At 62.7% G+C, this 14,950-nt stretch overlaps 1 protein-coding gene across 6 annotated transcripts in view; it reads left to right on the forward strand.

The window, feature by feature from the left end:
- The window catches only part of SPECC1L (sperm antigen with calponin homology and coiled-coil domains 1 like), an 84,915-nt gene extending 72,113 nt beyond the window's left edge, over window positions 1-12,802 (forward strand). Inside the window, exons 14-16 of one of the 6 annotated variants that reach the window (XM_061141408.1) lie at window positions 8,069-8,185; window positions 10,061-10,120; window positions 11,162-12,729. In XM_061141408.1, coding sequence (XP_060997391.1) covers window positions 8,069-8,185; window positions 10,061-10,120; window positions 11,162-11,251 — 267 coding nt within the window. In that variant the 3' untranslated portion in view covers window positions 11,252-12,729. Of the gene's footprint in view, window positions 1-8,068; window positions 8,186-10,060; window positions 10,121-11,161 lie in introns of all 6 variants that reach the window. The other 5 variants (XM_061141413.1, XM_061141410.1, XM_061141412.1 and 2 more) reach the window with 5 other exon arrangements.
- The last annotated feature ends 2,148 nt before the right edge of the window (window positions 12,803-14,950 follow it).

The raw sequence follows: 14,950 nt of genomic DNA on the forward strand, positions 1-14,950 counted from the left end.
TTTCCAGAAATGTCAGGGCTCTGATTTTTAAATTAATTGCTTAGTAGCATTTTGATACATTAGCTTGATCGTCGTGTTAGTGTGAGGTAGGTGACACCGCTCAGGCAGGTTCCCCATGACGCCAGTTAGGATTCCCGCAGTGCTGAGCGGCCCGGGGAGCCCCAGCAGCCCCGGCTGAGCCCCAGTTCCCGCCTTCCTAACCGGGCGTGTCTTCCAGGGCCCGCGCACTCAGGAAGGTGCTCGGGAGGGGTGGCTGTCCCCCGGGCAGGCAGAGCCTCTCAGACGCGCCTGTTGAGGCTCCTCTGGCAGGAGGGCTCCCTGGGTCGTCGACTCCAGGACTCAGGGTCCCAGCCCTTGGCCTTCCTCCTCCCTTCCTGTGGAACTCCGCGACGACAGGGCAGCCGCTGGGTGTGGCCGACGGCCTGGCCACTAGTGCTTGGTCAGCTCGAAGCCTCAGGAGCGCGTGTGTTCATTGGAACCCGCACCTCGAAGGTCACACCTGAGACGGGCCTGGGAATCGTGACGAGGGGCTCCTGCTCCGCCGGCCGGATGAGCTTGTGGCCACTGCGCTTGGCTTGGGGTCTCCCGACGCCCAGCCCCAGGCCCTTCCCACCAGACAGTGCCCTGGGCTCCAGGAGGTTTCCAGTAAGCAGGCCTTTTTATTATATGAGGAATGCTGAGAAATAGGAGAGAAATCAGATAAGCAACGTTTTCAAGAGCTGCTTAATTTTTTTGCTAAAAGCAGAACCATTAAATTGTCTGGGTCACATAATCTTCATGTATCATCTCCAGCAGCTTGCACAGTCCTCACTTCCTTCCATCATGAGAAGCCTTTTTCTTCTTGTGCTTCAGTGACTTTGCATGGGAAGCCAGCATAACTGTGTGAAGGCCACAGAGCAGTGGAGGTTTGACAGGTTAATTCCATCACACGTGTAAGTTTAGCCTGAGGTCACTCAGGAAGTTTGTGGAAGGCAGTTACTTGTGGAGGTGCTTCACTGCCATGGGAACGGTGGTCCACCGCTTGGCACCGTGGGGAAGGGGGCTGGGTTTCTTGCCAGTGGGCCCTTCCATGCAGGACACAGCAGGCTGGCTGTTTGCAGCCAAGAGTGGGCGATGCAGGCTCGCCGGCGTTGACGTGGCTCGTGCGTGCCCATCGGTAGTGCACAGGAGGCATGGTTCTCTGCTCCGTCGGAGGCTCCCTCCCGCACACGTCTGGGTGGACACCTCCCTGTGGCCAGGGCCTCCTCACAGCCTGCTGGCCACGGCCCCAGAGCAGGCATCCTGAGAGGGGGACAAGTACCAGCCCCTTGCCTTTCATGACCTGGCACGGGGGCCTGCCCGGCTCCAGGGGAGGGACGTGGACCCCACGCTGATGGGCAGTGAGGCTCTAAGGGGGACTCAGGGCAGAAACACCACCAGGCCGCTTCTCAGGAGTCCAGGCCGTCTCTCTAGAAAGTGGAGACAGTACTAGTGCGACAGGGACCCCAAGTGAGAGGGGCCTGGGAGGGGGAGGGGCGGAGGAGGGGAGGGGCCTGGGCGGGGAGGGGAGGGGAGGGGTTCTTGCCATACATGCAGGCTGCCCACGGGCTCACTGGGGACCCCCCCCGCGAGCATCCAGCAGGCAGCACCCCCATCAGTCCGCAGCCCCGGGCTAGCTCTGCTGTGGTTTAACTGCGCGCTGTGTTCAGTCACAAAATGCAAGACACTGGGGATGAACTGCAGAGGTGGGAAGCCGAGAGACCCCGTGTAGAGCCTGGATCTGACTGTGAGTGTGGTCTCGGCTGCCCTCTTGTCTTTTAAGCAGACGTGCTGAGGTGGGGTTGACCGCGGCACAGATGAACATCGGGTGTGGGGCGTGATGGTCCAACTACGCATGCACACATGAAGTGTGACCACAGGAGGCTGAGTGAACCTCGTCTCACGTGCGTGTGGAGTAGGAAGACGTTCCGTGATGAGAACTGTAAGCGTCTACTCTCAACTTTTATGTATAGCATACAGCAGTGTTACGTCCCTGCTGCTGAGTCACTCCAGTCGTGTCCGACTCTGTGTGACCCCGTAGACGGCAGCCCACCAGGCTCCCCCGTCCCTGGGATTCTCCAGGAGAGAACACTGGAGTGGGTTGCCATTTCCTTCTCCAATGCATGAAAGTGAAAAGTGAAAGTGAAGTCGCTCAGTCGTGTCCGACTCTTAGGGACCCCATGGACTGCAGCCCACCAGGCTCCTCCGTCCATGGGATTTTCCAGGCAAGAATGCTGGAGTGGGGTGCCATTGCCTTCTCCAGTTACGTCCCTAGGACCTATTTATCTCGAAACTGCAAGTTTCTGCCTCCGGTTCCCCTCCCCATCCCACCTCTGGTGACCGCAAATCTAACCTCTTTTTCTCCATGTTTGACGCGTGGTGGCCCCGCCACGGTGAGGCGTGACTCAGGGCTCGGCGTTACCGTGCGGTGGTGACCGCTGCCGCTGCACGGTTTCAGTTTCACAGCTTTGCTGACTTTGATCCACGTGCACGCCCGGGGATCTGTCCCCACGCCCGACAGACGTCTGTCTCCTTGAGAACATCCTGCCCTTGGTCTGCTGTCACTGCAGGGCTTGCGTTTTTCTTGATTTTGTGTAAACAGAACCGCAGCTGCAGTTTGGGGAGGGTCTGGCTTCTCTCACCGAGCGTAATGGCTGTGTGTCAGTAATTCATCTCCTCCTTTCCTGGAGACTCGTCCGTTTACGGCTGTGTCCCAGTTCATTATCCGTTCGACTGTTGGTGGACTCGGGGCTGTTTGCAGCTGTCGCTTGTTGTGAGGAAAGGCCCCCTGGACCGTCTGTGTGGGTGTGTGTGGAGGGTTTGGGAGTGGGTTGGCTGGGTCACGTGGTCTGAGAGGGTTGCGGCTCCCGTCCCCCGCGGCACACGAGGGCCCCCAGTCCTCCCTGTCCTGGCCGGGGCTGGGCACGGGCAGCCTCGGTCCTGTCCCGCGTGTGAGGTTTGGTTTCTGTTCTGCAGGTGCCTCTGAGCTCGTGATGTTGGGTGTCTTTGCACGTGCTCATTTGCGACACATCCAGGACCCTTCTTGGTGAAGTGTCCATCACGAGGTCACTCACTCCAGGAGAGATGTCATGCCGTCTGGAGCATGACCCTTGCCCTCAGGGAACTTCCAAGATTAGTTTTGAAACATAGTATTTCCAGGTCTCTTACTGCGGTAGACCGCCTTCAGATGACTGAGGCTTCTGGGCATGGCATTCAGACTTCTGCAGGACCACCTCCTTCTCGCGGCCCTCAGCCTCTCTGGCTGTGTCCTGAGCCCTGTTACACCAGCAACTGACCTGTGTGCAAGCTGAAACCAGGACGGGGGCTGTGGGAGCAGAGCGGGGGTCGGGAGCCCGAGAGGGTGCAGGAGCAGGGGCTGCCCCGCCCCGCTGAGGGTCCCAGGAGCCACGCCCCTGTGGACGGGTGCCCTTGGTCGGTGCAGAACGAACCGCAGAAAGATGGGAAAGAGCAGCGGTTGCTGCTGGAGGCCGTGAAGTGGGCTCCTGACTGGGTGCGTGTACTGAGGGGCTCTGTCCCCGCGTTGCCGCCCCCCTTGGGGCCCTGCGGGCAGCCTGGTCAGGCAGAGAGGAGATGCGGAGCGTCCAGGCCGCCTCCCCTCGCGTGGTGTTCTCCCCGCTAGGCCCAGGGCTGCGGCCAGAGCCTGTGCTCTGGCAGCTGAACCCTGGGCCACCGCCTTGCGTGGACTCTCTTTCTCAGACGTAAGGTGTTTGAACAAGCCCAGGTGTAGGTTCTCTGTCTTTGTAAAGTGGTGTCTTATTTTCAGCAGGCTTCGTTTTTAGAGACGAAGCTTGTGTTGTAGCCTGTTCTGTACTGAGGCCTCTGGATCCTCTCTCCTTCCCTTCAGGGTGCTCCTAAGCCCGCTCTGGAGCAGCCTCTGCAGAGCCTGGCCCACGGCCCGGGGTCGGGCATGACTTTCCAGACGCATCCAGCCTGTAGCCTGTACCGTTCCTCTGTCCTGTGCGCGCGCCCCGTTTCACGTGTCCGTTTTCTGGTCGGTAGACGTTTGTGTTGCTTCCGCTTCCAGCTCTCGTGCTGCCGTGAATGCTCCCAGGGGGACTCGGGTCCATGCCCTCTGCGGGTCTTCTCGGGGTGGCCTTCCCAGGGCCCCTGGTGGCGCTCTGTGTGTGTGGCCAGGGGTTGTCTCCCTGCCCCACCGCAGCCAGAAGGGGGGCTCTGGCTTCTCGCTGTCCCCAGCTTCTGCTCTCAGGGGCCCAGCTCTCAGGTTGTCGCCGTGCAGCCGTCCCCAGCCCCTGGGGTTCCCAGCTCTCAGGGTGCCGTGCGGCCCGGCGGGGGAGGCAGTGGAGTGGCACAGTCCGGGTTCTGGCCTGCGGTTCCTTGGTTACCAGCGGCCTCCCGCATCTTCTCTTGTGCTGCTGGGCGTCCGTCAGCCTTGGAGACAAGCTGGTTCGGGGCCTCTGCCCTTTTCCGTGTTTGCACCGTTGGGTTGTTCGCTGTTGAGTTGTAGGTTTGTTTGTTTCTCATGGAAATTTTTAGGTACGTTGTGCTAATAAAGCAGTGCTAAAGTAAAATGGCCCTTGGGGACACACCCCAGGCCCAGGTGTCCTGGTTACCCCCCCACCCCTGGCATTCCATTTAACATCACCACTCGTTTGGACACTTTCTCTGGCGGCTCAGGTGGTAAAGAATCTGCCCATAATGCGGGAGACCCTGGTTCCATCCCTGGGTCAGGAAGATCCCTTGGAGAAGGGTGTGGCAGCTCACTCCAGTATTTGTGCCTGGAGAATCCTGTGGACAGAGGAGCCAGGTGGGCTACAAGAGCTGGACACGACTGAGCGACTTAAGCGTGCACACACACACACGTCTGGATAGAGTTCAGAGTTCCCAGTTGGATCCTGGTCAGCTTTACAGTTGATTTGCTTGAATTAAGATCCAAATAAGGTTCGCATATTGCATTGTTTCCTTTCAGTGTCTGTCTGGAAGGAATGGGACAGTGTGTCCAGAGCGTCTGTGTTTGGGCTTGGGGAGGCTAGCCTCACAGCTCTGTCTGGGGGTGAATTGGCTGCATCTGCCCCTGGCTCAGGTATCGGGCAGAAGCCCTGAGCTGTGGGGTTGAGTGCATCCATCCGTCCAGGCGGGGGTGGGGCCGGTGTGGAGCACGGTCACCGGCTGGAGCCTCTCGGCCGCCTGGTGCGGGAAGCCCTCTCCTCAGAAGGGCGCCTTGGGGCCTTCTGCCCAGTGCTCCATCCTGGCCCAGCTCCCCAGCGGGCGGCGTCCCAAGTGGGGTCCGGCTGGCCGATGCCTTTAGGGCAGTGGGCCTGCCTCCAGGCCGCACGCTGGGCCCCGGGACCTTGGAGAGCTGTGCCCGACCGACTGGCTGGCTCCCCGGGGGAGGGCAGGCCAGGGGCATCTGGACAGGCCCAGCCGGCCGTGCGGAGGCTCAGTAGGGGCCAGGGTCCTTGCTGCCCCAGCCCCGCAGGGTGCAGGCGGCTGTGTCCTCAGGCCAGCACCCTCCCACCCCGCCCGCCCGCCCTGCGTCTCTTCCCGCCTCCACTTCACATGCGAGTCTGACGTGGATGTCACGACACGCGGGCCTCCCTCCCCTAACCCGGAGCGGAGCCTGGCCAAGGGCCCAGGCAGACGTGCACCCAGCACCACGGGCTGCTCCTCCGGGGCCAGCGGGGCCTCTGCTGACCGTCACTCGGGGGTCACCCGGGAGCCCAGAACCGCCTCCTGCCGGTTCTCCCTCGTTGGGCCCTGCCTCCCCACCATCCGCACCCAGGCTCTAACATCCCCAAACGCTGCCCCCTGGCCTGGGCTGAGGCCTGGAGGCCCCTGGGCAGAGGCTTGTCTGTGGCTCCTTCCTGCCTCCCGACGCCAGGCAGTGTGGTTGGTGGGAGACCCCGCCGTGATGGCTGAGCCGGTGGAGGAAGCTGTGTGTTGCAGAGGCAAACCGTGGGCTCAGGCCCCGTGCCTTATTGCCTTAAATACGAAAGTGTCGGTCGCTCAGGTGTGTCCAGCTCTTTGCAGCCCCCTGGCCTGTGCGTAGCCCGCCAGGTACTGCAGTGCGTTGCCATGCTCTTCTCTGGGGGATCTTCCCGACTCAGGGATCAAACCCGTGTCTCCTGCACTGCAAGCGGAATATGTACTGTCTGAACCACCACTGTGTGGTATTTGGGGGTGCGTTTCGTGGCCCTTAATTAAAAGACAAGTGACAACGTGTTAAGATGTTCTCTGACATACTGTTTGTATAGCTTCTCGGCCCTCAGACCGCCCCCTCTCCCCCCGACCCAGCGTCAGTGCACGGAGGTGGGTCCTGCCCGCTGCAGGGGGACAGGCTGCGTCTGAGCTCAGGAGGGCCGCGGGCGGGGCGGCACCTCAGGTGAGTCTGCGGGAGCTGAGACGGCACAGGCAGGCCAGCTGCCCGCGGGGCCTGGCGACGCTCCTGGGGTGGGCAGAGTGCCCTGCGTGCGTCTGTGCTCGGAGCTTTGAAGGTTCTGGTCAGCCGCGTACCCGCTGCTGCCGGACTGCAGGCCCAGCTGCTTCCGGCAGAGCCGGGCCTCTGTCGCAGCCGCTGAGGCCAGGCACGTAGGCGGCTCCAGGTCGGCCGGTCGCTGGGCAGGAAGTGGGGCATGCTTCCTCCAGGCCTGCGTGAGCGGCCGGCGGCGGGCCTTGGCCCGTGTGGAGCTGGACACGTCGTCAGGCGCTCTGTCCTTGCTGCCCCTGGGCCGCCCGTGTCCTGGCTCCCTGGTCGGGGCCGCGCCCCCAGGACTGGGCAGAGGAGTCCCGTGGGGGTCCAGGACCCTGGCCTCCGTGGGGAGCGCGCGCCGCTGTGTGGGAACGCGGGGGCCCTGCCCCCCAGGGGCCATGGACAGGTGGCCTCCTTCCCGTCCGTGTTTCTCCCATTGGCTGCATCCTGAGATCCCCGGGAGGGCAGAGGGGCAGGTTGGCCGTGGGGGTGGCAGGCGTTGCAGAGCAGAGGCTGTGAGGGCGGCCAGCCTGCTGGGGGGTCCCTGCTGTCGTGGGGACCGGTGACGCGGGGCTTCCGGGCCTCGGCGTGGGGGGCTGGCTCTGCCCTTCTCTGGCCGTGGCGGGCCCACCACACGCTGCTGCACTCGCCCCAGAGCTCTCGGCAGGTCTGTGCCCCCTTGGCACCGCGACCTGGTCACTTCCGTCAGCACGGCCTACGAACAAGGCCTCCAGGCTGGATTGGCAGCCACTGGGGGAGTGACCTCTGGCTCGTCGCCCCCAGCGGGCAGCGTCCTGGTGCCTGTGGTCAGGGCCCGACGGCTCCTTTTGGCAATAGAGCTCGTGTCCACCCCCCTGTGGCTTTTGTCAGGAGCGCCGCCTGGTCCCTGGGCCCCGTGTGGGGTCAGGAACTAGCCGTCTGTGCGGGGGTTGGCGGGCAGTCTTGCTGGAGCTCCTTGCAGATGCAGGGCACTGCCCTGTGACCGCTGCTCAGGGATGGGGCGCAGTGCCCGGGTGTCCCCGAGGAGGGCGGCCCGCAGACAGCACCCAGGACGTGCCACGCCGGGGACGCCCTCTCTTTAGTTCATGGTATTTTCATAAAGTGTGTGAATTTCCAAATGTAATCGTGGAGTTTCTGCTTCAAAAGGGTTCTTGCAAATAAGGTAAAGGCTAATCTCTAGCTGACCTGCTCTGTCAGATAATAAGACGCTCTGGGGACACATCACGTCTATAGTTGGGGACAGTGCATCCTGGACATGGAGCCGGGTACTTGTCGGAGCCGAGCTGACCCTTGCACACGCGTCACGGGGCCTGCCACCCGTGCCGTCGGCTCTGGGTGTCCCCTCTGCAGACTGGCGGCCGCCGCCCTCACTGTGAAGTGGGGTCGTCCTGTGAGTCGGGGTGCGCGGCGGCTGGACTCAGCTCTTCGTGACACAGAGCTGCCGCTCCCGCGGCCCCTGACACCAGCGGGCCCGGGCCCCGGCCCACCGAGCTTTCTACAGAGGCTCGTCCTGCCTGGACTTGACAGCCTCCGCCCCCTCCACAGTGACCTGAGAAGCCCGGGCAGGGGTGTCACTCACGTGTTTTCTTTCTTTTCCTGCAGAACATTGACATCACCAATTTCAGCAGCAGCTGGAACGATGGGCTGGCCTTCTGCGCCCTGCTGCACACCTACCTCCCCGCGCACATCCCCTACCAGGAGCTCAGCAGCCAGGATAAGGTGTGGGCGCGCGGGCACGGGGGCGGGCTGCCGGTTCACCCCTTGGCTGATGACACAGACTCAGGGCTTGGTGTGGAGAGTGGTCTGCGCAGCGCCACCCACGCCAGGCCAGTCTCCTCCCCATCCAGCCAGGACTGGCTCAGTTCAGTTCAGTTCAGTCGCTCAGTCGTGTCCAACTCTACGATCCCACGACTGCAGCACGCCAGGCCTCCCTGTCCATCACCAACTCCCGGAGTTTACTCAGACTCATGCTCATCTAGTCGGTGATGCCATCCAGCCATCTCATCCTCTGTCGTCCCCTTCTCCTCCTGCCTTCAATCTTTCCCAGCATCAGGGCCTTTTCCAGTGAGTCAGTTCTTCTCATCAGGTGGCCAAAGTATTGGACTTTCAGCTTCAGCATCAGTCCTTCCAATGAACACCCAGGACTGATCTCCTTTAGGATGGACTGGCTGTATCTCCTTGCAGTCCAAGGGACTCTCAAGAGTCTTCTCCAACACCACGGTTCAAAAGCATCAATTCTTCGGCGCTCAGCTTTCTTTATAGTCCAACTCTCACATCCAAACATGACCACTGGAAAAACCATAGCCTTGACTAGACGGACCTTTGTTGGCAAAGTAATGTCTCTGCTTTTTAATATGCTCTCTAGGTTGGTCATAGCTTTTCTTCCAAGGAGTAAGCATCTTTTAATTTCATGGCTGCAGTCACCATCTGCAGTGATTTTGGAGCCCAGAAAAATGAAGTCAGCCACTGTTTCCCCATCTATTTGCCATGAGGTGATGGGACCGGATGCCATGATCTTAGTTTTCTGAATGTTGAGCTTTAAGCCAACTTTCTCACTCTCCTCTTTCATTTTCATCAAGAGGCTCTTTAGTTCTTCACTTTCTGCCATAAATGTGGTGTCATCTGCATATCTGAGATTATTGATATTTCTCCCGGCAATCTTGATTCCAGCTTGTGCTTCCTCCAGCCCAGAGTTTCTCTTGATGTACTCTGCATATAACTTAAATAAGCAGGGTAACAATATACAACCTTGACATACTTCTTTCCCAGTTTGGAACCAGTCTGTTGCTCCATGTCCAGTTCTAACTGTTGCTTCCTGACCTGCATACAGGTTTCTCAAGAGGCAGGTCAGGTGGTCTGGTATTCCCATCTCTTTCAGAATTTTCCACAGTTTCTTGTGATCCACACAGTCAAAGGCTTTGACATAGTCAATAAAGCAGAAGTAGATGTTTTTCTGGAACTCTCTTGGATTTTCAGTAATTCAGCGGATGTTGGCAATTTGATCTCTGGCTCCTCTGCCTTTTCTAAATCCAACTTGAACATCTGGAAGTTCATGGTTCATGTACTGTTGAAGCCTGGCTTAGAAAATTTTGAGCATTATTTTACTAGCGTGTGAGATGAGTGCAGTTGTGCGGTAGTTTGAAGATTGTTTGGCATTACGTTTCTATGGGATTGGAATGAAAACTGACCTTTTCCAGTCCTGTGGAAAGGGATTCGATCTGATAGAACACCTGAAGAGCTATGGACAGAGGTTCATGACATTGTACAGGAGGCAGGGATCAAGACCATCCCCCAGAAAAGGATGGGCTCAGTGCAGCCCAAGCCTTCTACTGCCCCCAGCACCCCATCTCAGGGCCCCTCCTGCCCTTCAGATGACTTCTGAAGACCCCCACAAAGGGAAAACTATTTCACAGGTATTTCTTATTAGCTTTGGGGGTGTACAGGCAGCTCAGGTCTGAGCCCTGTTGGGGGTCACCGCACAGCCGGTCGGCAGAGGGGCCGGAGGCCCGGGGCGGCGGTCAGCGCGGCAGGCGTGGGTGGGCTGGTGGCCCTCCCCCGCCTGCTCACACAGCTGTCCTGCGGCTTCTCTTCCAGCGGAGGAACTTCACTCTGGCCTTCCAGGCGGCCGAGAGCGTCGGTATCAAGTCCACACTGGTGAGGACTCATCCTGAGGGGGCTGCCGGGCGGGGCCCTAGGCGCTCGGGGGCGGTGCCAGCTGCGGGGACACGGGAGGGTGTGGACGGCCTGCCCCGTGTGCCCCGTGCCTCACACGGAGCGTCCGAGGCTGCGCCCTGGCTGGAGGTGGTCAGGGTCGCCGTCAGAGGCGCACCCCAGCAGCTCGGCCTATGCCCCAGTGGAGGGCGGGGGCCCAGAGCACAGGGCGCCCGGGGCTGCGGTCAGGGCGGGGCGGGGCTGCCGTGCTCGGGACAGACTGTTCTGTGGGGGCTCCCGCCTTGTCAGCAAGTTTGACTTCAAGGGAGAAAACGCTGCATCCAAGTACACAGCCAGCCTCCCCGCACCCAGAGACGCACAGCTTAGGGTGTCCGCAGAGTGAGGGACCCCACGGGGCCAGGTCAGGAGCCCCCAGAGCTACCTCCCAGCCCGAGGGTACCTGTCACCTGCCTTGTAGCAACCGATAGCTTTGAACAAGTGTTTACACTCATCTTTACCCTGCAGGAGTGTTCACGCAGAGTTCCATGAATCTGTCTTGCGATCTCACAGAAGCACATGGTTTTGAGTGGCTTCTATTCGGTTGTAAACGTAGACAGAAATACGGTTATGTGATGGTTCCTTTATCTGGAAGGTTCACGCCACGTGTAAAGTTCTGATGTCCGAGAAGCGGGCAGTCCCCCACCCTGAAAGCTTCCCGTTGAGGCTCCTCCACTGAACACGCGTGTGTTCTTTCTCCCCGTCCGGCAGGCCCCACGCTCATCTGTGCCCTGCAACCCCGGCTCAGAGCTCAGGCCCCCGCCCGCTTCCCAGCAGCATTGGCCGGCACCTGCAGGCCTTGGGGTCACAGCTGGGGGCTGTGCGGCGGGCCTGGGGGGCGCGCACGTGTGGGGATGAGCCCCATTAGGCCTTGGGCGGCCCTGGGCACCCGGCGGGGATGTGGCCACACCCTGCGCTCTGGCCTGTGTGACGAGGCCGGGAGCCCGCGGGCCGCCCAGGCTCTAACGGCCGCTTGCTTCCCGCCAGGACATCAGCGAGATGGTGCGGACCGAGCGGCCGGACTGGCAGAGTGTGATGCTCTACGTGACTGCCATCTACAAGTACTTCGAGACCTGAGCACCCGCCACCCGTCACAGGGCCCAGCAAGCTTCCTGTGCCCCAGCCGCCCGCCCCGCGGGGACTCGGCCTGCAGCCCGACCCGCTCGCCCACCCGGGTCGGAGCCGTGGCGGGAGGCTCGTCCTCCGCCGGCCGGGGCACTGGGCTTCCTGCGCCCACAGCCCCGGGAAGCACCTCGGCTGCCCACCTGAGAACCAGGGTCGGGAGCCTGCCGGGACCTGCCTGCCTCCTGCCCCCAGGCTCCCGCGCCCAGACACATCCGCTGCCCTCCAGCCCCAGGGGCCTGGGAACCCGGTGCTGGCCTCAGGGTCCTGACAGAGGAGTCCTCCACAAGCGGTTCTTGGGCTAGAAAGTGCGTTTCTTACAAGCAATATTGGGGGAAGGGCTCCTGTTCTCTCAGCACCACTGTTAAATTGTTTTAGTAAACATAGCAATGAAACAGCGTCTGGACGTGAGGCGGGGAAACAGGACCAGTGTCGCCAGAAACGGGAGGAAAAGCTGAGCGAGCTGAGGCCCAGACACTGCGGCTTCAGCCCCTGCAGTGCTTGGACATGGCCTGCCTCCGGCGGGATGGACAAAAGTGCCTTAGCTCTGCAGGCCGGGCCCGCATCCTGATGACCAACCTCGGTCCGTCCTGGGGCCCAGGAGCCGCTGGGGTGACCTGTGTCCAGAACCCAGACTGGCAGGCGGAAGGGCGGCCCGCACCCTGGGGGCTTGGGGCGAGGAGGCAGCCGCGCGGCGGGCGCTGCGGCTCCGTGGGGTGAGAGGCTCTGGGTGAAGCGCCGTTGTCAGCTGTGGAGCAGCGCCCGGCCGGAGCCCAGGCCCCCGAGGACGCCTGCCGGGCCTGCCCTCGCATCTGCAGGCGCCACTGTGCCCACCCGGTGGCCGTCAGGGAGACGGGCCGCCCTCCACGTCTCTCCCCTCGGCTCCTCTCCCCCACGCTCACGGCAGCCTGCGTGCCCAGCCTGTGGCCACGACTGAGTCTATTTATTAAGTGGGGGCCACTTTCCTGTCCGGCGGAGACCTCCCTGGGTCTGTAGGCCGCTCGCTGTCCCTGGGGATGCCTGCTGCAGGCCCGGGGGTGGGGGCCCCGGCGTCCCCTGGAGGAGGGCCCGGCTTCAGCCCAGGGCTGGTGGGGCTGCAAGGGGGTCTCCCGGGGGCCCTGCTGCCTCTGACGACAGCCCATGTGGCCAGGCCCTCGGTCCACACAGGGGTCCTGTGAGGAGACTGCAGGAGGCTGGTCAGGACTACTGGCTGTGAGGAGCCGTCTGGACGGCCTGGGGCCCAGCCTGCCTGCAGCCAGCATGCCAGGGGCCGCCTGCCTCCTCCCGCCAAGCACAAGCTTCCTGCAAAAGGACCCGTGGGCTTCCTCTTGACCACAGGCTTCTGCTGACTGACAATACCCTAAATTTTGTTCTATTAAATACTCCTGAATGTATTAAAAGTGTTGTAACACATCGGCTTGGGCTTTTCTGGGTCACCATGAGCAGGATGCTCACTGCTTCCAGGGTCTGGCTGTGCCGGGAGGACGGCTGACCCCGGAGCCCGCGGGCAAGGAGGTGTCCCGGGCCCTGGGGGGGGCGGTCTGTGTTGGGGGGCCGGCCATCTGCCTGCGTGGCGGGAGGCACGGCCTGGGCAGGTGCTGCTCTGCTGGGGGAGGGCCCCTTGAGGCTTGGTGGGTGATTGTAGAAGTATATCTCGGAGATAATCTTGAGAATATATAAAATTATAAAGAAAAACCAGCCACCTTTACTCATCACAGCGCCCAAGCAGTCAGCCTTTCTTCCTCGTGTGGAGGGACTGACCCCACGGCCTAGCCGCGTCACCTGGCACACGGTGCGATCCTGTTGGTGCGGGGCGACGTGAGCACCCCTCCCGGGTCTGTGACCCCCTCCCCGGGTCAGGGCCTTGTCCGGGGATGCTCAGAGCCCCCTCTGTTGCTGCCCTGCCGGAGGCTGTCCCACAGCGGCCAGAGGCTCTGCGCTGCACCTGGGCTCTGCTTGAGGCAGCAGGAGGGAGGCACCACTCCAGACCCCGGGCAGCGAGGGGCAGACACCCTCCTGCTGCTGTGCCGGCCGCCTCCGCGGGGCTGGGAGGTGGGGGGCGTCCCGGGCTCGGGGAGGCCTGGTTGTCTAAGGGGGCCCCTCAGTGGGGGCTCTGAGCCTGCAGGCCCCAGGTTCTGTCGGGGGCCCAGGTCGCTGGGAAAGCGCTGACGGTGTCAGGACGGGGCTCCAGGCTTCCTGGCTCCGAGACCTTCCCCGCTTGGGGTGCAGAGGAAGGGCCAGGAACTGGGGGGCTGTGGGGGCAGTGTGGGGGGCTCTGCCTGCGGGCTGTGCCAGGCCCAGGGCACTGGGGACCCCGGATGGCGGCGTCTGCGTCGTCTGTATCCAGGGTGGTCGGGGTTCCAAGGAGGGAGCCACCATGAGGTCTGGAGCCTCGGCTGGCAGACCAGGAGGGCCGGGGAGGGGCCTGGGGCCACAAGTTACTAGCACCCATCAGGCAGGACGCGGGGACACCTGGTCGCCCCCCAGGTCTGCGTCCATCTCCCGGGAGGGACCGCCTCTGCAACAGGGTAGGCCCAGGAAGGGCCCCCATGGACTCTGCCCCCCGTGAAGCGCCGTGGGGAGCTCCTGGGGGGGTGGGCGCCTTTGATAGCCTGACCGCTGTTGTGGGCAGTGCCCAAGCCGCTGTCATTCAGGACGAGGCCCGGCTCCACCTGGGCCTCAGGTTCCCCGCCCACAGGGATGCGCCCAGATCCGCCAGAGGCACAGCGTTCCCGGAGCGCTCACCTCCTGGGTTGGGCCTGGCCGGGGCCAGGGCCGGGGTCTGCAGCCGTCTGGTGCTGGCGGCGTGGAGCCGCCTCCCGTGTCTGTTCAGGGCCTGGGAGCCTGAGCTGCAGCCCCGCGATGCCCCCGCCTCCACATTTCCAGAGCCTCCCCCTCGCAGAGGAGGACTTGGCGGGCACTCGGGGTGGCCTGGCAGCTCTTGGGACCCTGGCCACAGCACCCTTGGGGTGCTTCACCCCACGTCTGGCCTTGCGCTCCTGGTGCGGCCCCGGAGCCGGCCCAGCTGGGGGCCAGAGGCTGCGCAGGTGCATCCGGGACGGGGGACACAGCCTGTGGGAGTGGGCTGGGGGGAGCCCAGCCGGACCCCGCCTGGCCTGAGCAGCTGGGCCCGGACGGAAGGAAGGCTGGGTGCCCACAGCTTCCACAGGCTGTCGCGGGGCTGGGCAGGAATGCCACGGCCCACGAGGGGCCTGCTGGGCACCCCACCCCCATCACCTGGGTGCGGCCATGGGCTCGCAGGGCTCCCCCGGCCTGGCCCGGACCTGGAGGAGCACGCTCGAGGCCCACGGTGGCAGGCAGCGAGGGCTGCTGAAGAGCCCCTCTGCCTGCCTCCTGCCCACTTTGGGCAGAGGCTTCATTGGACTCAGAGCTCGTGGCAGATGACACAACACCTCTGGGGCAGACCCCTACCCCTCCCGCCTCTGCCAGGAGGCTGCGGACCCTGTGTTTCCAGGGCAGGTGGGTTCCAGCGCCTGGGGAGCTGGCTCTAGGGCTGGAGTCCCGCCGGCCCAGCCAACCGCCCCGTCTCGAGGACACGGCTACCCCAGGCCTGGGGCACCCACGCGGAGGAGGGGCTTCCCTCTGGGCACTGGCTGGGGCCGGGCCACACCTGCGGAAGTTTGGGCAGGAAGG

Source organism: Dama dama, chromosome 5, assembly GCF_033118175.1.
Source record: "Dama dama isolate Ldn47 chromosome 5, ASM3311817v1, whole genome shotgun sequence".
NCBI lineage: Eukaryota > Metazoa > Chordata > Mammalia > Artiodactyla > Cervidae > Dama > Dama dama.